This window comes from Ictidomys tridecemlineatus, unplaced genomic scaffold (assembly GCF_052094955.1).
Source record: "Ictidomys tridecemlineatus isolate mIctTri1 unplaced genomic scaffold, mIctTri1.hap1 Scaffold_70, whole genome shotgun sequence".
NCBI classification, from domain to species: domain Eukaryota; kingdom Metazoa; phylum Chordata; class Mammalia; order Rodentia; family Sciuridae; genus Ictidomys; species Ictidomys tridecemlineatus.
In genome coordinates, this window is record NW_027524982.1 from 747,971 (window position 1) to 772,496 (window position 24,526).

At 37.2% G+C, this 24,526-nt stretch overlaps 1 protein-coding gene and 2 long non-coding RNA genes across 6 annotated transcripts in view; 2 read left to right on the forward strand and 1 right to left on the reverse strand.

The window, feature by feature from the left end:
- Positions 1-24,526, reverse strand: part of LOC144374443 (uncharacterized) — a 65,610-nt gene that overhangs the window by 2,582 nt on the left and 38,502 nt on the right. The window contains exons 3-6 of one of the 4 annotated variants that reach the window (XR_013433842.1): positions 12,975-13,450; positions 10,393-10,523; positions 7,256-7,428; positions 49-6,687 (exon numbers count right to left, since the gene is read on the reverse strand). This is a non-coding gene — a long non-coding RNA (uncharacterized LOC144374443). Of the gene's footprint in view, positions 1-48; positions 6,688-7,255; positions 7,429-10,392; positions 10,524-12,970; positions 13,451-24,526 lie in introns of all 4 variants that reach the window. The other 3 variants (XR_013433839.1, XR_013433840.1, XR_013433841.1) reach the window with 3 other exon arrangements.
- LOC144374445 (uncharacterized) lies at positions 5,529-7,895 on the forward strand. The gene is made up of 2 exons (XR_013433844.1): positions 5,529-5,646; positions 7,202-7,895. It is a non-coding gene; the product is annotated as an uncharacterized LOC144374445 (long non-coding RNA).
- LOC144374442 (transport and Golgi organization protein 1 homolog) overlaps positions 22,043-24,526 on the forward strand; it is a 35,291-nt gene continuing 32,807 nt past the window's right edge. The window contains exon 1 of the mRNA XM_078037277.1: positions 22,043-22,178. Coding sequence (XP_077893403.1) covers positions 22,176-22,178 — 3 coding nt within the window. The 5' untranslated portion in view covers positions 22,043-22,175. The remainder of the gene's footprint in view (positions 22,179-24,526) is intronic.

Here is a 24,526-nt window from a genome sequence, read left to right on the forward strand (position 1 = left end):
AAGGAGAAAAGTTTATTTTGGGGGCTCACAGTTTCAGATGTCTCTTACCATGGATGGTGAACTCCATTCCTCAGGACTCCAGGGGATGCACGACATCACAGCAGAAGGATATGATAGAAGAATTCAGGTCAAGACATGGCTACTGAGAAGCACACACAGAGATTCCACTTGCTATGGACAGAATGTATACCCCACAAGCACACCTCCAAGTACCCACCTCCTCCTGCCACACCCAACTTGCCTACAGTCACAACTCAGTTACTCCCTATCAGGGGAGATTACTCACTGATTAGGTTAAGGCTTTCATAACCCAGTCAGTTCACTGCTAAACTTTCCTGCATTGTCTCACATGTGAGCTTTTTGAGACATCTAATAGTGAAACCATAGTAGGACCTGACAGGCAATGTCTCAAAGACTAGAGTGCTGCTGGCCCATACTAAGCCCCTAGGATGACTAGCTCTTGTATCTTAGAATTTCATGTTAAGCCATTTTTTTATACTGTGTATCTGCTGGCTTAGGGTATCAGAGAATGGAGGATTCCTAGAGAAAGGAATGAACGCTTCTCAAAGAACCATTAGGCTCTGGACCCACATTCTGAGTCTCAAGACTTCCTTCATCATTCTTGTTTTCTACCTAATGACACATATGTCACAAAGACCCGTATAAAGCATGCCTTTTGTTATTTTATTAAACTATGAAACTTACAACTCTATTTTAAATTGCATTATCTTAAAAATGCTCATATAGGAGCTGGGGTTGTGACTCAGTGGCAGAGTGCTTGCCTAGCACGCATGAGGAAATGGGTTTGATTCTCAGCATGCCATATAAATAAATAAAATAAAAGTCAATTGACAACTACCATGTTTTTTTTTTTTAAAAAGTTGAGGTAACTTTTGAAAATATGTGAGTGAATGTATATGTGTTCAACATATATATTAGAATATATAATTATACATTTTAGTACACTTACTAATATAACAGCTGGATTGTTTTGATATAATGGAAAACATGAGTAATTTAATTTTTGATATAATGGAAAATATGAGTAATTTAATGTGTTTACTTCATAGTTAAAATTTTTTATTGCATAGAACAATTTTCAAGGTATAGGTTTATAAAATTACTCAGGGGATATACTTCAGGGAACTATCCATGAGAAAGTAAAATTATCAGGGAGTTGAAGTTTACTAATAAAGTTCACAATGATTATTTATTGAATATGATTGAATTTGACCTACACTTTTCTGGAGATATCACATCACTACCACATTAAATAATGCTTATAGTGTGTCTGAAGAACTAGAATTTCTTATATTATACCTCTGTTCTATCTGGCCCAAAATATAAGTGTCAATCAGAAGATGAAAAGAGAGAAGTTGTGGAAACTCACAGGTCATTTGATATCAGTGAACACAGAACTGCCACTGTAAAGAATTTGAGTAAAATGAGCTAGACCTTCAAAGATTGAGTGAGCTTAGAAATCATATTCATATCTCACTAAATTTTTGTGAGAGTGAATGAGTTTGTACATGAAATATCTGGGGAGCAGCTCTGCATATATTCTTTGGAGTTTTATAGATCTTTATAAAAATTTCTAATTGTGTAATTTAGGCAAAAATTATTAATATCTCTCTCCATCAATTTAATCAGCTTTAAATTATTTTAAATGACTGCCTCAGAATTACTTTGAAAATTATATAATGTGTGTAAGATCTTCATGCCTTAATAGATTCCCGGAAAATGATAAGAATCATTACTTGAGAGTTGGGAACACTAACTTATTGCTTCTCATATTTATTTCAGCAAGGAAAGGTGCACATTAATGAGAACATCACATGCCGATGTGGTCTGAGCCTTTATTTTGTACATTTGTTCTGTCAGTCACATGGGTTAGACTGCAACTTGAACTTACACCTCCTCTATCCAGTTTATGAGCTTGGGTGAATAAACACTTAAAATATTATACAACCAGAGATATGAAAAATTGTGCTCTATATGTGTAATAAGAATTGTAATTCATTCTGCTGTCATATATAAATACAAAATACTATGTAGATGTAGAAAAGAAAGGAAAAGCATGTTTTATAATTTATTTTTAATTGGTAAATGAAGGAAATATACATATGCAATATAAAAATGAGAGAGGAAAAATCAAAAATAAATTTAAAAATTAGATTAGCTACCTAATTACAAATAAAAAAAAATTCAAGACTAACAGTCAACTTGAATTCTGGTTCCTTTATAGCAAGAATTATCTTTATTCATCTTCATATTTATAATGGTCCTTCACTCAGCACTTTACTCAATAAACAGTAGTTGATTGACTGTCATTTGAACATATGCTGACAGCTTATTTCAATTGTTCATATCTTAAAATAACCCAACACATTAAATATCTCTAAGCAATGTCTTTTAATGATTGACAAGCTTTATTAATTAATATAGTTTGTAATGGACTTATTAAGATCAAGCATAATTGGGTTCCATTTTGACACATTTGAGTAATACATTTTTTATCCATTGTACTGCTTTTTAAGCCTTGGCAATCTTAATGGCATGTCTGAGTCACCTTTTCTGTGGCTTAATGCAATATCGGATAGAGGACATAATGAGTGGAAATGTATTTAAAGGTACAAATATGCTCCTAAATTATCATTCCATTCTGTGACATTTGGTAGTTAAAATCTATTCCAATTAAACTCTTTTGAGATAGTAATTTATGATGAGAAGCAAGAATATTCAAAATACTTAAATGCTCAGAAGCTTTATTCTATTAAAAGCATAAATGTCCAAGAAAGATTTCAGAGCATATCTACAAGAAGCAGAATCTGCCTATGGTAAGGATTATTAGTGACATTAAGTTTACATAAAGTATTTATATTTCTAAAATATTGCTAATGTATATGGTAAACAATATAATTCCTCATTGTGGGGTATATTTAGATGACATTTTCAAACAAATAAACATGGATATGTTTAAGCCATTTAGCTAAGGTTCAAATATTTCTTATCAAAATTTAATTAAAGTTTATTTTTATATATATCAACCTTTTTTTGGTTCAAATATTTTGCATATGGATTAAGTATCACTAGTCAGGATGAGTAGTTTTGTTTAGTGGAAATATGACTAAACAAGATAAAATTGAAATTGTTTTATTTATTTTAGAAAATGGCTTGAAGATGCAGTTCTCAAAACGAATTCCATGAAGTGTTTGAGTTTAGGTGAAATCCTAATATATTGAATCAATATATATTCTCAGCAACACTGTGTGTCTGGCAGGAAATGAAACAGTTGCCCTTGTGGAACTGATGTTGAGGGACTTCCATCTCAAAGAAATGAACATACACTTAATAGGTTAGATTATGATAAGTGTAGAGAGCAGGATAAAGCAGTTTAGGAGGTTGGAGTGCAATGACATGAGTGGATAAAATTTTACACAGTGTATTACTGGAAGGTCTCTCGAATAAGTAGTTGTTAGAGCAGATGTAATGCCGTGTGAGTGAGCCATGGACTACCTAGTGGCCGAGTCAAGAAAAGAACAAACATAAGGGCCAGTAGTATTAATGACCTTGGAACTGTAGGATGGTTGAGGAGTCCAGTGGGCTTGGGGAGGAGAAGAGAAAGTTAGAAGATGAAGCTAAAGATGTTCAGAGCAGTGAGAATGGTGGACATTGCAAAGACTTTGGAATTTATTCTGACTGGGGAAAGTGGTTTGGGGAGGGTTATGAATAGAGATGAAAATGGCAATGAATAATTGGTAGCAACTATGTATCACTTCAAAATGTTAACCATATTAAAATGCATTATATCAGTATGATGTTATATATACATTATTGGATGTATTAAATTCTTATTTCAAACATGTATCATATTTTGAGAAAATATAATAATTATTTTTCCTAATTTAAAAAATCTTGATGCATATTACTTTTGATGAATATGCTAAGAATACATTAAACATTTTAAACTGTTTTAAGGTGAAGTTTATTTGTAAAACTCTGATCTAGACACATAAGTTTGAAACATGTAATTATGCTACTTAATTGCCCAATCCTGAGTCAATCAACTGAATTTCTTTGTAACTTGCTTTTGTTTTTGTTTTTCTGCTATAAAACAAGTGTATTGGTTTGGATGACTTCCAAGGACACTTATAGCTTTCATGTCCTGTAAAATTTCTATTTTCCCAACTATCAGAGAAACTTCTAAGGAAGTAATATTCTCCAAAATCATATTTTAAATCTTAATAAATTTCAGAATTTGGAGAATCATTGATTTCTTGATGTAAACCACCATAATACTAGAAATATTCAATACTTTGATATTGTATACTTTGCTATTATAAGTAATTTATAAAACTATACTTTGTGTATACTTTGCTATTATATATACTTTGCTATTATACTTTGCTTTATAAGTAATTTATAAAACTAAATATACTTTGCTATTATAAGGTTTGGTGCAAGAAACCTATGAGCAATCTTATGCAAACATTGCAAGCTCCAAAAAGTGTTACTTTTTTTTCTCTTACACACTAGAAAGCAGATATTTAAACAAAGGAAAATAGCTCTATAAGGCAACATACCAATGTGCATTAAACTCCTTATGACTTGACTTAATTACATGTATTCTTTTGTAATTTGTCCATACATTCTTTTTAATTTTCTTTAATTTTCCCTGATCAGACATTTTAAAAATTTTCTCTAAGACCTGAGGTAGTAGGACTCATTTACAATGTTCCTTTGCTTCTCTGGCAGCTTTATGTAACAACTGATGCTGAGCAATCTTTACTTAAAGTTCCTCATCCCAGGCTCCCAGTTGTCCAATTAAAAACAGAAACACTGCATGACATTTGAATTATTTTTATACACCCAATGAAACTATGTCCAGTTTCCATTTCTGCAACTACCAAGAGAGAATCCCTTGTAAACACATTTTTTTAAATGAAATAAATTCAGGAATACATTCAAATTAGGAGCCAGATATATCTTTAAAATGAGTGTTGTTTGAATAAACTGAGATTAAGAAGCACAAGGGGCTGGGGTTGTGGCTCAGAGGTGGAGCGCTTGCCTGGCATGCTTGAGGCACTGGGTTTGATCCTCAGCACTACATAAAAATAAAAAAATAAAAGGTACTGTGTCAACCTACAACTAAAAAATAAAATTTTTAAAAAAGAAGCACAAATATTCATTTGTGTATGTGCGTGTGTGTGTGTCTGTGTTTGTTGACATTTAAGGATGAGGGGACGTTTCTTTACTATGCACTTATGTTTCTAGTTTTCACAGATACTTTACAAATAGAGAAGCATGAGGTTATGTTTGAGATATGAGGTATCCCCCCAAAGCTATTATGTAAGACAATGCAAAGAAATGTGGAGGTGAAATGATTGGATTATGAGAGCTTTTTTTTAAAAAAATAATAAATTTATTTTTAGGTGGTGCTGAGGATCAAACCCAGTGTCTCACACATGGTAGGGAGAACTCTACTGCTGAATAACAACTCCAGCCCATAGATTATGAAAGCTTTAACCTGACAACTGATATGGATTAATCTGGCTATCACCATAATCAGATGGAGAGTGGCTGAAGGAAATAGATCACCGGTTCATGCCCTTGGGGTGCTGCAGTCTGACTGGGCACAAATAACTGGTAGGTCACTAGACACTTGTAGGTTCAAACAAGTCTCTTTGAGGTCTGGTGCTAAGTCCTGAGCTTCTTTCCTCTACCATGCCCTTCTGCTTCAACTTTAGGCCCAGAACAATGAACAGAGCCATTTATGGATGAAGTCCTCTCAAACATTGAAGGCTAAATAAATTCTTTCTCCTTTAAAATTTGTTTTGTCAGGTCTTTCTGTCAAAGCAGTAAAAATGATGACTAAAACACCTGACAAAGTGGTGTACATAAATGGGAAGAAAAAATATGTGAAAGACCTAGGGTTTAGAATAATCACAATTCTGAGGGGTGAGGGTATTGTGTTCCACTCCTTAGTTTTATAAGTAGAGTTTTTTTTTTCTTTTTCCCTATTTAAGTAAATGTAAATGATTGCTTGTCATGGGTCCCAGAAGCAACATATCAATCTTAATAAGGATTTCTGTTAGTGATAACAGTAGGATGAGATTGGAAAGTGAGAATGCAGTGCTCGTTTATTGTGTGGTCCTAGTGCTAAGTAAATGGCAGAGGACATTTGATATGGGAAAGGAGCTATGATGTTTGTTTGGCAAGTAGAAAGAAACATTAGGGAAACGTGAATGACCAGCTAAAACTTGTAGACCAGCCTTTAAATTTTTATTTTGTGTTTTAACTGCTTATAAATCCAACTGCCTTACTCTCAAATGTTTACTCATAGGTTATGAAATCTCAAGTTTATGACATCTAATTCATATCATATTGTGGATAATGTCATTCCATAATTTCTGGAACAGATAACTTTGAATAGGAAATTGTGGTTATTTCCAAATGGCTTAAGCTAAATTGATCATAATTGACCACAGGTTGTCCATCATTCCTTGTATGAAAACTAATAAAATAGTTATTTGACTTAAAGACTCATTGGTCTTCAGATTTAGCATTTTCACCCATGAAGTGAAAAAGAATCTCTTATACAGCTAGATAAAGCATTCATGTAGTTGTTTTTCAATTTTCTTCTTGAATCACATTCTTAAGACCTATAATATAAAAAAAGTAAAAGGACTGTATTTTAGTCAGCTTTCTGTCACTATAAAAAAGTATTGGAGACTATCAACTTATAAAGAAAAAAAGGCTTATTTTTTGGCTCATAGAGGATCCAGTCTATGATCAGTCGGCCCCAAGACTCTGGGCCAATGGAAAGTCAGCTCACCATGGTGGGAGTGCATGGTGGAGCAAAACTACTTAGCTCCTGATGAGCTGGAGAGCAGGAAGGTGATTGGGGTCCTAGTATATCTTTTAAGGGAACACCCCCAATGACCTCCTACTAGGCCCCTCACCTCTTAAAGATTCCATTACCCCTCAAAAGGCACTTTATCACATGGGAATTTGGGAGAATTTGATATCTAAACCATAACAGGCAGTTAGTGTAATACAATGTAAAATAAACACATAATTTTTTAGAATGGTAGTAGTATACAATCTATGTGATCTTTGAGGGAAAATCAAATTCTTAAGACATTGAAAGCATGATTCTAATTTCCTTAGCACTTCTAATAATTTCTTAATCTTTTTCCAGCAGTTGGTGACCATTCCAACTTGACCTATCTTTACAGACTTTGGTGGACAATACCTGGGATTGGTTCATAGTCTGAATGCTGAAAACTACATCTCTCAGACTCCTTTGCAGTTGGTGCTCTGCATGTGCTCAGGAATTTTCTACCACACACATTCTCATGGAAAATACAAAGGGAAGATCCTTCCACAAACTGCTTCTTGACTTTGACCAGAGGAGATTTTTAAACTCTGCGGTTAGGAAGAAAACATAAAGGTTATTTGAACGTGACACAGCAGAATGAGAACCATATACAGTATCTTACTCGTTCATCTCAAAGGAGTAACTAGGGCAACAAGAGAATGAGGAACATAAGAAAAATAGGTCTTACTTGCTGTCCATTTGCAACCTGGTGGGTACCAGAGTAGAGGCTTTCAAATAAAGTAAGTCCCACTGTGAGACACACAATAGCTAGTTTCCTGTTCTCAGGTTCAATAGTTAGAAAATGCCAAAGCTGGGATCTGAGCCAACTCTGCTCAGACTAGTGCACTACAATACCTCCACTTCAGGAGACGTCTGTATGATATACAATCACATCTTTGTACTAATATTTTTGTATCTTTTCTGGTTGGGCTAGGATTTGTGTCTTTGTTTAACTGACTCTGGTCTAGGGTTATGTTCAGTGTGTCTTAAACCATTCTTGTCTGGTGCTGTCTAATATGGGGCTGCTCTGTTCTCTATATCAGGGTCTTTATAATTAATTGCAAAAAATCATCAGTCTATTTATTGGTCTACAGTAACTAGAAATCCAGGTTATAAATATGCTGCTGACAGTCTTGTTGAAAGGATGCAGCCCTCCTGAACTTTCTTCCTGTAACCTAAAGGCCTCCAGGTATTTAGCACTCTGGGAGTAATGTAACTGAGGGCTTTCAGGTCCTGAATTTCTGTTTCTGAGCTCTTTGCTTGCTGCCTTCATGGTCAACATTCTCTTGCTTGAGGGGCTGGGGAGATTTTTTGAAGAAACAGGCACTCCTGAACACTGGGTCAGAGCTGAAAACAAATAGTTGTCATACTTCTTAGGAAGTATCACGGGAAGTATGCAGTTAAATCCCTTGTCTGGGTAATAACAGTTCTGGTTTCTATGCTTGAATCATTTTATGTCCAAGAATCATGTCAATGTTGGTTTTAAAATATGCATGACATCCAAACTGGTTGTCTAAAATTTTTCCATTGAAAGTGTTTTTCTTAACTAAATATTTCAGCATTTCCCCTCACATAGACAACAAAAAATGAGAAACTGAAGCTTATTATGAAAATAAACATTTAGACATCATCTGAAAAATCAAGATTAAATTCAAACCGATACAGTGAATAATACTTTGCTTTTTTGACAGATCTCCAAAAATTCATTTTTGACACATTCTGTCCGTATACTCCAATTTACTAATTATAACTCAATTTAAAATTTTTTTAAAGACTGCCTGCTATCTGCTTTGTCCATGAGAGTATTCCCTAACCCTCTAACCCTAACACCCAACCCTAACCCTAACCCTAAATCATAACCCTAACCCCTAACCCTAAACCCTAAAACCTAACCCCAACCTAACCCTAACCCTAAATCCTAAACCCTAACCCCTAAACTCTAACCCCTAAACCCTAACCCCGACCTCTGACCCCTGACCCTAACCCCTAAACCTAAACCTAACAATAACCCTAACCCTAAAACCCTAACCCTAACCCTAAAATCCTAACCCCAAAACCCTAACCCTAACCCTAAAACCCTAACCCAAAAACCCTAACTCTAACCCAAAAACCCTAACCCTAAAACCCTAACCCAAAAACCCTAACCCTAAAACCCTCACCCTCACCCTCACCCCTAACCCCTACACCCTCAATCTAAACCCTAAAGCTAAACCTAACCCTAACCCCAAACCCTCACCCTCACCCTAAACCCTAACCCCAACCCCATCCCCAACCAACCCTAAGCCTTAGCCCTAGCCACAGCCCCTAACCCCTAGCCCTAGCCCCAACCTCAACCCTAACCCCTAACCTTAACCCTAGCCCCAGCCCCTAACCCATAACCCCTAACCCTAACCCCTAACCCTCTAACACTAACACCCTAACCCTAACCACCCCAACCCTAACCCCAACCCTACCCCTACCCCTAACCCTAACAACCCTAACCCTAAACCTTAAACCCTAACCCTAACAACCCTAACCCTAACCTGAACCCCTAACCTCTAACCCCAAACCCTAACCCTAAACCCAAACCCTAACCAATAACCCCTAACCCAACCCCAAAACCCTAAAACCTAATCCCACCCTTCACCCTAAACTTAACCCTAACCAACCCTAACCCTAACCCTAACCGTAAACCCTAAACCTAACCCTAACCACCAAAACCACCCTAACCCAAACCCCTAACCCCAACCCTAACCCCGAACCCTAACACTAACCCTAAACCCAACCCCTGACCCTAATCCCTAACACTAACCCTAACAATAACCATAACCCTAACCCTAAAACCCTCACCCTCATCCCTCAACCCAAAACCCTAACACCTACACCTTCACCCTAAACCCTAAACCTAACCCTAACCCAAAACCCTCACCCCTCACTCCTCACCCTAAACCCTAAACCCAACCCCAACCCTAAGCCATAGCCCTAGCCCCAGCCCCTAACCCCTAGCCCCAACCCCAACCCTAACCCTAGCCCCAACCCCTAAACCTAACCCTAACTCTAACCCTAACCCTCTAACCCTAACACCTTAACCCTAACCTTAACCCTAACCCTAACCCCAACCCTACCCCTACCCCTAAACCCTAACAACCCTAACCCTAAACCCTAACAACCCTAACCCTAACAACCCTAAACCCTAACCCCACCCCTCACCCTAACCCTAACCAATCCTAACCCTAACCCCCTAACTCTAACCCCTAATCCTAACCCCTAATCCTAACCCCAACCCCTAACCCTAACCCCCAACCCTAACCCTAACCACCATAACCCTAACCTTAACCCTAAAACCTCACCCCCACCCTCACCCCCACCCTCACGCCTAACCCTAACCCCCTAACCCTTAACCCTTAACCCCTAACCCTAACAATTTTCTCCATTAAATTTCCTCCTGATCAATAAAGATAATTAGAAATGCAATATCGCATAGGCTTAAGACAAAAATAAAACCAATACAATTTTATGAAAAGTCTACTTACCTCTACATAACTCTTCACAAAAGGGTCCCAAACTCCAGGAGTTTTAATCAATCCACAAATATTTACAGATGTCTTTCAGCTGTCACTGAGCATACTTTGGGTTGCTGAACTGTATGCATAATCATTTTCATCTGCTCGAAGATAAAAAAATTTTTAAAGTCATTTGGTGAAGGCCCAGAGTTCAATACCCAGCATCACAAAAAAACAAAAAAGAGAGAAAAGTCGTTTAGTATTGAGAACTTCTGTTAAGACAATAGTAAACTGAGCTATTGTTAAAAGAATAATACATCATGCTCAAGTGGGATCTACTCTAGGAATGCAAGGTTGGCTTAACAACTGAAAATCTCTTAATGTAAATAAAGATCTACTGATCTAAACCAAATCAGTAGACCAAAGAACAAAAACTACATGATCATCTTGTGACCATGGACAATCTAGGAACTTTCCACAATCTGATTAAACAGTATCTATGAAAAACCCACAGTAAACATGAAATTTAATAGTGATAGATTGGATGCTTTTTTTCCCTAAAATCAAGAACAAGATAAGAATGTCCCCTCTCACTATTTCTATTCATTATACTGGAGGTTTTAGCTAGGGCTTTCAGCAAATTATAGAAAAGACATCTAGACTGAAAAGGAAAACTATATTTTCTGTCTAGAAAATTCTAAAATTCCATTAAAATTTATTAGAATTAATAAATGAATTCATCAATGTTGCCAGGTACAAGATAAATACAAAAAATGAATTTACAATGAAGAAGCAAACAATGAAATTAGGAAAACAATGCCATTTGTAAAAGCATCAAAAACTAAAAATAAAAGGTGTAAGTTTTACGAAAGAGATGAAAAGTTCCATCTGAAAAGTAATATTGTTGAAACAAATTTCAAAAGACCCAAATAAATATAAAGACACCTCAGATACACAGGTTGGAAGACCACTATTGTTAAACTAGTCTACAGAGTCCTATCATTCCTATCAAAACCACAGGGAATCTTTTTGTATAAATGGACAAGCTAACTAACTGCATTGTAGGTTTTTTAAAATTATATATATATTTTAGTTGTAGATGGACACAATACCTTTATTAATTTATTTATTTTTATGTGATGCTAAGGATTGAACCCAGTGCCTCACACATGCTAAGCAAGCACTCTACCCATTTAACAACTCCAACCTGCAACTGGCAGTTCTTTTAAAGTAAAGAATAAATTTGCCAAGGCCTGTAATCTGTTCAGCTCAGTAGGCTAAAGCCAGGTGGATCACAGTTCAGAGCTAACCTCAGCAACTTAGCAGGGCCCTACGCAACTCAGTAAGACCCTGTCTCTAAATAAAATACAAAATAAGGCTGGGGGAAGTGGCTCAGTGGTTAAGTGCCCCTGGGTTCAACACCTGGTACCCCCCCACATACCCAAAAAGCATTTAATTATGTCAGAAGCAGCCAAAATAAATAATCCATTACTCAACTATTACTATGTTCCAAGCACATAAAGATATTTCCCCTTAATTTTAAAAAATTCAAGCCTAGAGAAAGAAACAATAAAATGCAAATAACAAATACAATACAAATAGTAGTAGCTAATATTTATTGGATCTTTACTACATACCTGGTCTATTATTTAATTTGGGGCTAGGGATGTAACTCAGTGGTACAGTGCCTGACTAGTGTGCATGAGGCCCTGGGTTCTATCCCTCCCACACAGAATCACACACACTCACACTACATACTAATTGTTTTCTTCCACATTATGTTGAAAAAACTAAGGGAGTGAAATTATGAAACTTGTCCAAGGTCACATACACACACACAAAATGAGGACAAGGAAATTCAGAGAACATAAAACTACTAGGCATGACTAGAACTAGGACAAGAGATAGGTAGGAGGCAATGATATTGCAGGTGGCAAACGAAACTAGAAATACAAATGCAAAAGCGAGTTTGGAATTAATCCTCAAGAGGCTCAGTGTCTCTCTCCCTCATTTCCCACATCGACCCAAGCATTAAAGCTTCTGATCCTACCACCTAGAATTTCTACAATATTTCCTCTTCTCTGGAATTCTACAACACCCTGAAATTGTGTTAATCACTGCATTAGCTTTCTAACTAGTTACCCTGCCTAAAATACTGCTTTTCCACATTACTACCAGAATTAAATCCTTTAAAGTCAATTTCCGGGGTTAAACACCTAAGTTTGAAATAATATGTGACTCTGAATGCGACCCAGCATGTACTTTGAGGAGTTATAACACAAATTCTCTTTTCAAATCCTCAAAAACCAGAATCAGTAACACATGGTTGCCACAGTAACCAAAGCTTCTCCAGCTGGCTCACATTTCCCAGAACCCAAGGTTTTAGAGCATAAGGGGAAAAAACTCGGAAGGAAAATCCTCAAAAACCAGAATCAGTAACACATGGTTGCCACAGTAACCAAAGCTTCTCCAGCTGGCTCTCATTTCCCAGAACCCAAGGTTTTAGAGCATAAGGGGAAAAAACTCGGAAGGAAAACACGGGTAAATCCAAGCACACCCTTTTTGTCTTCTAAACAAGTAAGCTCGCAATTATACTGGCGGCACTCACCCACCTACCGCCGGAGCTCCGCAGGAAACCGCCTCCACTCCAGAAGAAAGCTCTCACCGGAAATTGTGAGCGTGGGCTTGCTCTGAGCATGCCCCAAAACCTGCCTTGGGAGCATGCGCAAAACCTAGCCCCGCCCCAACTCCTCCTTTGAAGGTTGGAACGAAGTTGCCCGCCCCTTGAGCCGGTACCGGCTAACGGAAGTGAACCAAGAACTGACTATAGGATGCTGCCTTCCCATTTGTTTGGCCAGAGATTTGCATCATTCTGTCCCATCCAGAAGGTGTAAGATTTCCATTGCAAATAGAGATTGTGGAGAGGGGACGGCGGCTGGACTAGGGGAGTAAGATGTCACTTTACCTGGTGGTCCTTTGGATTTTGCTTCGCTTTCCGACGGGAGTGGTGGTGCACACCTGTAATTCCAGTGGCTCAGGAGGCTGAGGTAGGAGGATTTTGTCAGTTCTACCTTTGGTTAAACAATCCCTGCGAAAGGAAACCACATAAGCAGTAATAAATACCTAGAGCAAAGGACTCATCAGGTTATGTAAAGCCAAATCATAGAATAAGGAAAAAATAACAAAGAATTTTTATTTTAAACCATTAAGTTTATTACACAGTTAACTAAAACACACAGTGCATCTGTTTCTACCTGATGGATCATCTCCTTTTATCCTGAAGAGGTTCTTTTAGCATTGTTAATAGTAGAGATCTATTGGTATTGAATTTTCTTACTTTTTATTTATTTTAAAATGTCTATTCTGCTTTCAGTTTTGAAGAGATTTATCCTGGATTAGCAGTTTTTGTCTTCTAGCACCTTAAACCTTTCCATTAACTTTAACCTCTCATTTCTGATAAGAAGTCAGCTATCATTTTAGTCATTTTTACCAATGCATAACACACCACTTTTTTCTAATTGCCTTCAAGACCTTTTTCCTTCTAATTGATCATTTACAGTTGACTCTGATGCATCTAGATGTGATTTGCTTTGTAACTAACCTTAGTATTCACTGAGTTTCCTAAATCTCTTGACATCTTTTTTGTTAATTTGGGATAATTTTAGTCATCATTGTCTTAAATATTTTTTTCTGTACAATTTATGCCTCTATTCTTCTAGAAATGTAATTATATGTATGTTAGGTCACTTTGTATTGATAGTAACCAAGTCTCTATTTTTTTCTTTCTAATTTTTAGACCAGATAATTTTTATTGGTCTATCTCCAAGTTAACTTTTTGCTGTTTTTGCACTATACAATCTGATGATAGATTTGTTTCATGAATTTTTCGTTTCCAATACCGTACTTTTTATTTCTTTTAAAAGAAATTTTTCATTTATATGTTGACACCCATATCTACGTATTCATTATGATTAAGCTTTTCTTTAACTCCTTGAAATTAGTTATAAAAACTATTTAAATTTTTTCTGCTAATCCTAACATCTGGGTCAGCTCACGGAACTTTTTTTATATGTGATATTTTCTCTTGTGGTTCTCATTTTTCTATCTTCTTTGCATTCTGGCAAAATTTAATGATATTCTACATGCCTATAATCCCAGCGACTCAGGAGGCTAAGGCAGGAGGATCAAGAGTTCAAAGTTAGCCTCCGCAACTAAGGGATGCACTTAGCAACTCAATGAGACCCTGTATCTAAATAAAATGCAAAAAAGGGCTGAGGTTGTGGCTCAATGGTTAAGCACCCCTGGGTTCAATCCCTGGTACCAAAAAAAATTTTTTAATTATATTCTGGTCATTTATAGATGATACATCATAGGAAGTCTGGATTATGTTTTCTTCCTATAAAGGATATTCTGTTTTATGTGTCATGCAGGCTAATTACTGGTGAATTGTTTTGATCATATTAGATTTGGTATTATTATTATTATTATTATTATTATTGTTATTATTATTATTATTTGGTTCCAGAGATTGAACTCAGGGTACTCAATTACTGAGGCACATCCCCAGACCTATTTTGTATTTTATTGAGAGACAGGGTCTTGCTGAGCTGCTTTAGCACCTCTATTTACTAAGGCTGGCTTTGAGCTCGTGATCCTCTTGCTTCATCCACCTGAGTCACTGGGATTATAAGCATATTCCGTGCCTCACTAGGTTTGGTATTTTTCTTTATTTCCATATTTCATGGTGCATTATACTTGTACATAATGGTGGGATTTGTTGTTATGTTTTCATACATATGTACAATATAGTGATAAAACTTAGCCAATATCATTCTTGAGTATTTCTCTTTTACCTGCTTTCCTCTCTCCCCTGATCCCTTTCCTCTATTCTACTGATCTCCCTTTGATTGCCCTCAGATTCCTTTCACACACACACACACCTTTCTTTTCCTTTTTCCTTTCTGGCTTCCTCATACATTTTCAGCATGAATCAATTTTGGTTTCAAATTTAGGTCTACCATTTTCCCTTTACTCTTTTTTGTGTGGTTCTTTTTGCTAAGGCTTATTTATGAACTCTTAATTAAGTACCTGATATATTAGTGAAGCTGCTGCAACCTGACTCTGCTGAAAACCTAATTTCTTCCAACATTGCCATTTAGCATCATCTTCAGTCTCCTTTATAGCAGTCAAACTCTGATAAGCCTTAAAGAGTCTCATCTGGTACATTCATATCAAAAATAAATTTCCTCCAGGCTTTTAGTATTCTCTCTCTCTAACACACACACATAATCACATTGCACCCACCATAAATAGCTCAGACATTCTTGTCCACAAAATTCCAACCACTATGATAATCTTGCACTTTGATAATTTTCTCCTTAACTCAGTATGACCACCATCTTACTTGAGCTTCATCTCTCTGAAATTAATACCTGAAAATGTTTAGTTTTTCTAGTTTTATACTCTTTTGTGTCAGGAAAACAAATCCCGTACAGTAGAACTATAACAGTTTCAAGTAAAAGTACTAAATTAGTTATATCCTTGCCCATCAATAGTGGTAGAAGAACTTAGGTGAACTTACATAGAAACTGCAACATCTTACATACTCAACAACAATTTCATTGCCCATGGAACCCAAAATTAATTGAAAGAGTAAACCCCAAAATGGATATCTGAAAAATAAACTGGTCAAAATTAGTAAGGCAATCAGAGTTAAATAATCATATATTTTACCAATAGCACTAGCTTAAAAGTATGGGTCTACAATAAGTAGAAAAATACAAGTTAATGGCTAGAGTCATAAAAGTTTCTATTATGATAGGCAGTCTCTTATGATGCTTTAATATTATATGATAGTTGTGAAATGATTACAAACTAATAATGAACATAATCTATTTGCAGATTAAAATGTTCTTCCCTGTATTATCTACAAATTTTAGATACACCTCAAAATGCCCTGGAAAAGAAATTTCTTAAGTCTCATCAAAATGAACTGCCAGGTTTTTTCCTACATTTGACATGACACAGTGCCAAGATTTCTAGTCCTGAATACACACTTTCTATAGGGAAGAGACATATATCTTGGCAATTAATAGATCATTTATCTCATTTCATACAGCCAATTTTAGTCGTAAGAAAAGAAATGTTTATGTATTCATTCTGCTGACTTTAGTCTATAATCTAATCATGGATCAACAAACTTTTTCTGAAAAGAGACTGATAATAAACATATTAGACTTTGTAGGCAAGTCTTAATTGCCACTCAAATGCCAGTGTAGCACAAAAACAGCCTAGACTATGGGTAAATAATATAAGCTTCTGTGTTCTAATAAAACTTTGTTTACAAAAGCAAGTGTCATTGTTGGACACTGTGGTGTGCTCCAACAGTCACAACTACTCAGAAAGCTGAGGCAGGAAGATTACTTGAGCCTAGGAGTTCAGGCCAGCCTGGGAAATAAGAAAGAAAGAAAGAGAGAGAGGGGGGGGGGAGAGGGAGGGAGGGAGGGAAGGAGGGAAGGGAGAGAGAGAGAGGAATGAATGAAAGAAAGAAAGAAAGAAAGAAAGAAAGAAAGAGAAAAAAGGAATAAAGGGAACAATTTAAAAAAACAGTGTCAGGCTTACAGCTATGATTTGCTCAACACTGTTCCAGAGTATTAATGTTATGCTCACAATAGATGTTTGGCTAGGCTGTATACATACATACATACATATATACATGAAAGCAATTTTGTTCTTTTGTTTGCTTTCTTTTATTTTTTCCATTTTTTTGTTGATACATTATAGTCGTAAATCATGGCAGTATTTGTCGTTACATATTTCCACATGCACAATATAACACTACAGTTTGGCCAATATCATTCCCCAGTATTTTCCCTTCACTCCTCCCTCTCCTGGTCTCTTTCCTACACTCTACTGATCTCCATTTGATTTTCACTTTTTTTTCCTTTTTCCTCTCTTGCTTCCACATCCGAGAGAAAACATAGGCTCCCTTGATCTTATGAGTTTAGCTTATTTTGTGTAATAGAATGTTCTCAAGTTTCATCCATTTTCCAGCAAATGACATAATTCACCTTTATGGCTGAATAAAGCTCCATTGTGTGTATATGCCACATTTTCTTTATTTATTCATCCTTGATAAGCACCTAGTTTGGTTCCATAGTTTGGCAACTGTGAATTGTGCTGCTATAAACATGGGTATGCATGTACTACTCTAGTATTATGACTTTAATTCATTAGGATAAACATTGAGTAGTTGTATAGCTGGGTTATATGGTGGTCTCCTGCCTAGTCTTTTGAGGAACCTCCATACTGATTTCAATAGTGGTTATATTCATTTATAATCCTATCAACAGAGAAAAAAGTGTCCCTTCTTCTCCACATTCTCTCTAGCATTTATTATTGTGCATATTCTTTTTTTAAGTAGTTGGACACAATACCTTTATTTTTATTTATTTATTTTTAATGTGGTGCTGAGGATCGAACCCAGGGCCTTGCACGTGCTAGACAAGCAATGTGCTGTTGAGCCACAACCCCAGCCCCATATTGTTCATATTCTTGATGGCTGCTATTCTGACTAAAGTGAGATGAAAGCTCACTGTAGTTTTGATTTGCATTTCCCTAATTGCTAATGATGTTGAACATTTTTATAGATTTGTTGTCCATTTTTTTTTCTTCTTTTGAGAAGTATCTGTTTAATTCATTTGCCCAATTAAGCTAGGTTATTTGAGGTTTTGGTGTTAAGTTTTTAAAAGTTTCTTATATAGTTTGGATATTAATCCTGTGTCAAAGAGTAGTTAGCAGGGTTGGGGATGTGGCTCAAGCGGTAGCACGCTCGCCTGGCATGCATGCAGTGCAGGTTCGATCCTCAGCATCACATACAAACAAAGATGTTGTGTCCGCCAAAAACTAAAAAATAAATATTAAAAAATTCTCTCTCACTCTCTTAAAAAAAAAGAGTAGTTAGCAAATATATTTTCTCCAATTCCTTAGGTTCTTTCTTCATGTTACTAATTGTTTCCTTTGCTGTGCAGAAGCTTTTTAATTTGATGCCATTCTGTTTATTAACTTTTGTCATTATTTTCTGAGCTTTAGGAGTTCTAATAAGAAAGTCATTGCCTGTACCTATATGCTGGAGTCTCAAATGTATATTTTCTTCCAAGGATTTGCATAGTTTCTGGTCTAATTCCTGGGCTTTTGATCTCTTTCAAGTTTGTACAGGGTCTAATCTTATTTGTCTACATATGGATAACCAATTTTCCTGGCACCACTTGTTTAAAGCCTGTCTTTTCTCCCAATATGTTTTTGGCATCTTTGTCAAGAATCAGATGAGTGTTAACTGTGTTGGATCTTTTTCTGTGTCTTCTCTTCTTTCCCATTGGTCTATGTATCTGGTTTTATGACAGAGCCATGCAGTGGTTATTTCCATAGCTTTGTAGTACAATTTGAAGTCAGGTATTGTGATGATGCCTCCAGCTTGCTTTATTGACTTAGAATTGTTTTGGCTATTCTGAATATTTTATTCTTCCAAATGGATTTCAGGACTGTTTGTTCTAGTTCTGGAAAAATGACATTTATTATTATTATTATTATTTTAAATTTATATATGACAACAGAATGCTTTACAATTCATATTACATATATAGAGCACAATTTTTCATATCTCTCATTGTATACTAAGTATATTCACACCAATTCATGGGTATTTTGATGGGAATTGCATCAAATCTGTATGTTGCTCCTAAAACCAATTTCAAACATATACAATCATATTAGTAGTGATTTTAGTGTCCAAAAAGAGATCTACTAAACAATAATTACTGGGCTGGTTTGGTGACTTGTAGTCCTAACTACTCAGAAGGCCAAGCCAGGAGGATTGCTTGAGTCCAGGTGTTGGAGATCAGGTTAGGCAACATAGCAAGACCCCCATCTTAAAAATAATAATAATTACTGATGTCAAAACACATCTCAATCATTATGCTAGTTACCAACTCTTCATTGTTTTCCTTGAAACTCTAATATACAATTAGTGAATGTCAATTTAGGACTAATTGTGCTGTTTTATAGAGGAGAAAGCTGATTATAATAGTAAGTGAAATCATCTGTCATGAACTGATTTGTGTTTATTTAATCACAATTATCATGCTGGTGACTCTACATATTAAGTCTCCACCTATAGTCCCCTAGGTGCTAATTTTAAAAAACGTGAGTTTTCATTAAAAATAAGAAAAGAAACCCCTCCATATGCATTTCAATAATTCAAATTGTATCATAATTTGACTATTAACACAAGGGAAAATCAATGCAACTAATTCAGATTTAAATTCAAGATTACACAGTGCAAAAGAGGGAATAGTCTTGGAAAGGGAAGTAGAAAAATGTAAGATCCCTCTTAGAGGTCAGAAAAAATAAAATAAAATTTCCTTCAGAATAACAACTGGACATAAAGCTTTCAAGAAATGTTAGCTACTAGCCTTCTTCTCTGACAATCGGTTTTGTCAGTTGGTTCCCACTAAGTTGTGGACTTTTTCCGACCAGGACCAGATATCTTGTCTTTTGATTTTCATCCACTCCCACACCATGCTAGGGCTTTGGTAGCACAAAATGAGAATTAAAAATATGCTTTTGAATTAAATAATTTCTTCCCTTACGGATAAAGATAAGAATCTCAAGATCTTAGCCTGAAGACTAATGTCCATCTCTCTGCCCCCACCTGTCCCCGCCTTAAAAAAAAAGCAGGCCACTGTCTCCAGTTTACACCCTCACTCACAGTTCTATTCACCTTCCCCTTTCCTAATCAGAGGGATCTTGGGGTGGGGCTTCAAGGAACCTCAAAGAGATTGAAGGGGAGGGAGCCTGGAACCATAGACTAGCTGTGACAAGTCATGGGTGGGATTTGGTAGTTCAGAAAAGGAGGTACCAGACCAGGAATGGGGGATGGGAGTGATGGTGAAGTGGAGTGGGCTAGTTTAGGATGGACCAGAAATGAGACATTAAGGAAAGCCAGAAAGGACCAGTTGGCAGGGGGGGGGATGGGTGGGTGACTACTAGAATCATGTGGAGGGTCGCTTGTGAGGTCACAGGAGCAAAGGCAGGTGATTGGACGAGAAGGAGAGTTCTAGTTGCCAAGGCAGCGACTAGAGGAGAAGGTCTTCAGTCCATGAGAAGGTCTTGACTAGAGAAGGATGGAGCTCCAGCTCCGTGTGTTCTCCAGTAGAGTTTGTGGATTGACCCCCAGATATCCCTGCTGAGGTGTCACCCGGGAAAGGCTTAAGCCTTCCCGGGCGCCACCCCTCTGTGCTTTGCTACCCACCCCACCCGCCCCCCTGAGCCCCGCCTCCGCCCCCTGACGCCCGCCACAACCTACTCCACCCTGTCACCGACTCCCCAAGGTGACCACAACATGGCTGCAGCGCCAGTGCTGCTCTTCTTGCTGTTCGTGCTGTGGCTGACCTGGCGAGTGCCGGGCCAACTGGACCCGAGCACCGGCTGGCCCTTGTGGAAGCACAAACTCTGTGCAGACGACGAATGCAGCAGTGAGTCCACAGGTGGGCGGGCAGCCCAGGGTCTCCGTGGTGGCTCTTTGGGGCCTCATGGGGCTCTGATCCCCCGGTCCCCTGCCCCGTGGGCTGGGCTAGGGGGTCGTAGGATGACGGGTGGGGCGCAGGAGTGACAGAGCCTCAGGACCCTGCGTGTGTCTCCTCCGGCTCTGCCGGCGCCTCAGCCAGCCCGCTCAGGTTGCTGAGATGCTGAGCCTATGGTGCAGACTTCACCAGCAGTCAAATTCATAGACCAATAGTGAATGGAGGGCCTGGGGTTGTAGCTCAGTGGTAGAGCGCTTGTCTAACATGTGAGGCACTGGGTTTGATTCTCAGAACTGCATACAAATAAATAAAATAAAGGTCCATCAAAAACTAAACTAAAAAAAATTAGGCAAAAGCTTAAAAAAAATAGTAGTGAATGGGAATCTCAGGGTTGAGAAAGACCTTAGAAGCAACTGGTCCAACTTCTTAATAACTGCATGTTGGACTCCTGCTGTTTAATCAAACGTACCCCAGGCTGTAACTCATACTGAAATTCCACCCCTACAAGCTCTCAGTTCTTACTGGAATTCTACCTCATTCACAGAGCCTCAATGCAGGTCTGTATCCAATTCCCTTTAGTCTCTCTTGATATTACTGTGTTCTTTTTAAATAGCTGTCATCTGTGCATTCAATAAATAATTGTTGAGTATCTCTGCCAGGTGCCAGATACTGTGTTAAGCCTTGGCTCATTCCACCTGCAAATCTGCAAACCAAGACTCCCTCTATTTCAGCTTTCCTAAAATTTTAAACACAAGGTTTCACCAGCACTAAATCCATGTTTGTTGAATGTGACCCTGGTCTATATATCTCTAGTTTTAAATTTTCCCTTGAGTGAATATTGTTCTGGTAGCAGTTCTATGGCCATTGAAGTAGTGGAGAGTAGACTAGAGATTGTTCATTTTATAATTGAAGGGTCTAATAGCTCTAATTAGGATTATGAAGTTTTCTTCTCTGTGTTAATTGTCTTTAGGAGAGCCAAATATTCCAGGCACTGTGACTCATATATTTAGTGAAACACTCGATGAATATTGAAACTGAAGAGAGACAATTCTTATTCTATAGCATAAAATAAAATAGCCATTTCCCCTTTCAATTTTAGAGCTACTTATAACAGAAGGTACTCCTGTTGATGCTGCTGATACAGAAAACCAACTAGAGATAAAGGTGGAAGAGCCAGAAGATGCCACCACCATACTTTTCTTGTTACATTCATTCTTGCTTTATTTGTCTAAGATGGTAAGTTTGACATAGTTTCTTCAATTAGAATGTTGATTATTTATTAGTTTTTAAGTGGCTTCTGGTCATGAAGTGAAGAACTTAAAATGTCTTTATGAAAATTACTCCTGATCCTTTGAGTAGATAGCTCCTGAAACAAAAGCCATAGGGGTGTGGCTTTAATGGCTACTTGGTTTAGCACATGAGGAAGATTTGCTGTCTACCAAGGCTGGACATTTGCACACCTATAAAAACTTGGTTCTTCCCCTCAGAACCTTTCATTCTGGCAGGGAGATAACAACATTCACTTGAAACACAGTAAGATAATGACAGAAAGAGAGGTATTTATTCGATGGTAGAACATTATTGTCCATAAATGCATTTATTATGGTTGGAAGGGTGATCAATAAGGTCAGAAAGTGGTTGAGATGTGTTTGAAGCACAGGCAAAGGGCAAACAGGAGTCTGACATGTGGTTTGTTGTTGATTAGACAGGCTGGGGTGGTGGGGGAAGCTGGCAGTCAGAAGAAATGTGTTCAGAGAAATGGAAACATGAAGAAAGGATATTTGGGGAGGGCAGGAGAATGTGAATAGTTGGTGTTGTAAAGTGTGAAGTTGGAGGGGGATGGGCCTGTTGGAGAGGCCAGCAAATCTTAACTGAAGTCATGAGCCAAAGTAGCATTAGACCATTAATAGTGGGGATCCTTAGAAAGTTTTAAGAATGAAAAGGAATTAGGTTAGATCTGTTTCTTAGAAAGAGTCACTTAAGGCTGATCTTTCTAAAGAAAATCATGATTCAAACAAGACATTTAATCTGTCTAGAAGCTTATCTAAGCATTTTAGGACTTACCTCCCCCCCATTGGTATTTGTTGATATTGGACTTTTAGAATTTAATTATAGGAATGAGAAAGCTTTTAGAGGTTGGAGGTCCTAGGGCCTTTGTGACAGTAATCCTCCTCAACTGAAGTTGTTTCCTGTAGATTGTGTTATTTCAAGGCTTGTGTAAGAAAGATGATGTTGTTGTTTTCCTTGTAAAATGTATATATTTTGAAGCCAGGTAGATGTGGTTTCAAATCCCAAGGTTATCATTTAGAAGTTTGGGCAAATAAGTAAACTTTTGAAAAAAGTTTTCCTCATCTGAAAAATGTAGATAATGCTTACTCCAATCATAAGAATTAAATGATTTGACAAGGTAAAATGTCTGGTGAGGTGTCTGGCATTTTGAAGGGTTTTACCCCTACGCACCCCCTAATTCTCATGTAGGCAGTCAGAAGGTGGTATAAATCAATGAATACCTGGGGAGGAAAGACCACCAGGGTTTTTGGAAAAGATGTGGTGGGGAGAAACAAATCATTTTTCAGTTGGCTCCATGTTTGTTCATGATGGTGGCAGCCACCTGGGTAAGGGGTATGTACAAGCCAGGCAGTTAGAATAATGATAATTCCAGTGATTAAAGCAGTCTTCCACAGTCATAATTTGATTATCAGAATGAATCAGCATCACTTGGAAAGTTAACAGCCTCACGATATGGAAAGGATTTCTTTATTCATATTTTTAGGTATGCACAGAGCCCTCCTCTAGGTCTAGGTCAGGGGACACGAATGTGGTGCAGGTGTGTCAGTGATTGTACGGTGATAGGTAAGACATAGACGTGAGTGGCAAAGAAGAGGCACAATGTTAAAAGACTGATTTGAAAGGAGATTTCAAAAAGGCATTTTGATGGCCCAGTATGTACAGGACATCGTGTGAGGACTAAAAGAGTCTAACAGGTGTAAGGCATGATTGTGATTTTTGAAAGCCTTAAGAAAAGGACTTAACAAATATATGCAAAAATTATGAACAAATCAATGTAAAATCTTAAACAAGTAGTATGATATCTGATAGGACTGGAGAGTAATAGGCTCTGATGTGTTTGGGAGATGTGCACCAATCAGGTTCATTGATCAATGGAATCTTAGTAGAATCTTAGTGTTAGAAGAAACCTTGGAAGGCTGTTAGTCTAGTTTCTCACTCATTGCTGTTATTTTCTTTACTGTGGCCCTGATGAGTAGTTATGAGGCCTGTACACCAGTATTTCCTAGTATGAGTCACTCTCTTACAAGGCTATGTGTTCTTCTGTTGTCTAGTTCATCCTTGTATTGACTCCAAATTTTCCTCCACATGATTTCCTCTATAAAACTGAATTCTTTTCTACATAGAAATCCTTTAAATATTTGAAGTTATATCTTAATTTAAAAATTATTTTTAGTATTTTTATCATGGAAACTTTCAAATAAGAGCAGAGAGAATAGTAGGGGACTATAGGTAACCATAACATACTGTACATTTTAGAATACTAGAAGAAAAGGTTGTGAAAGTTTTACCATAGA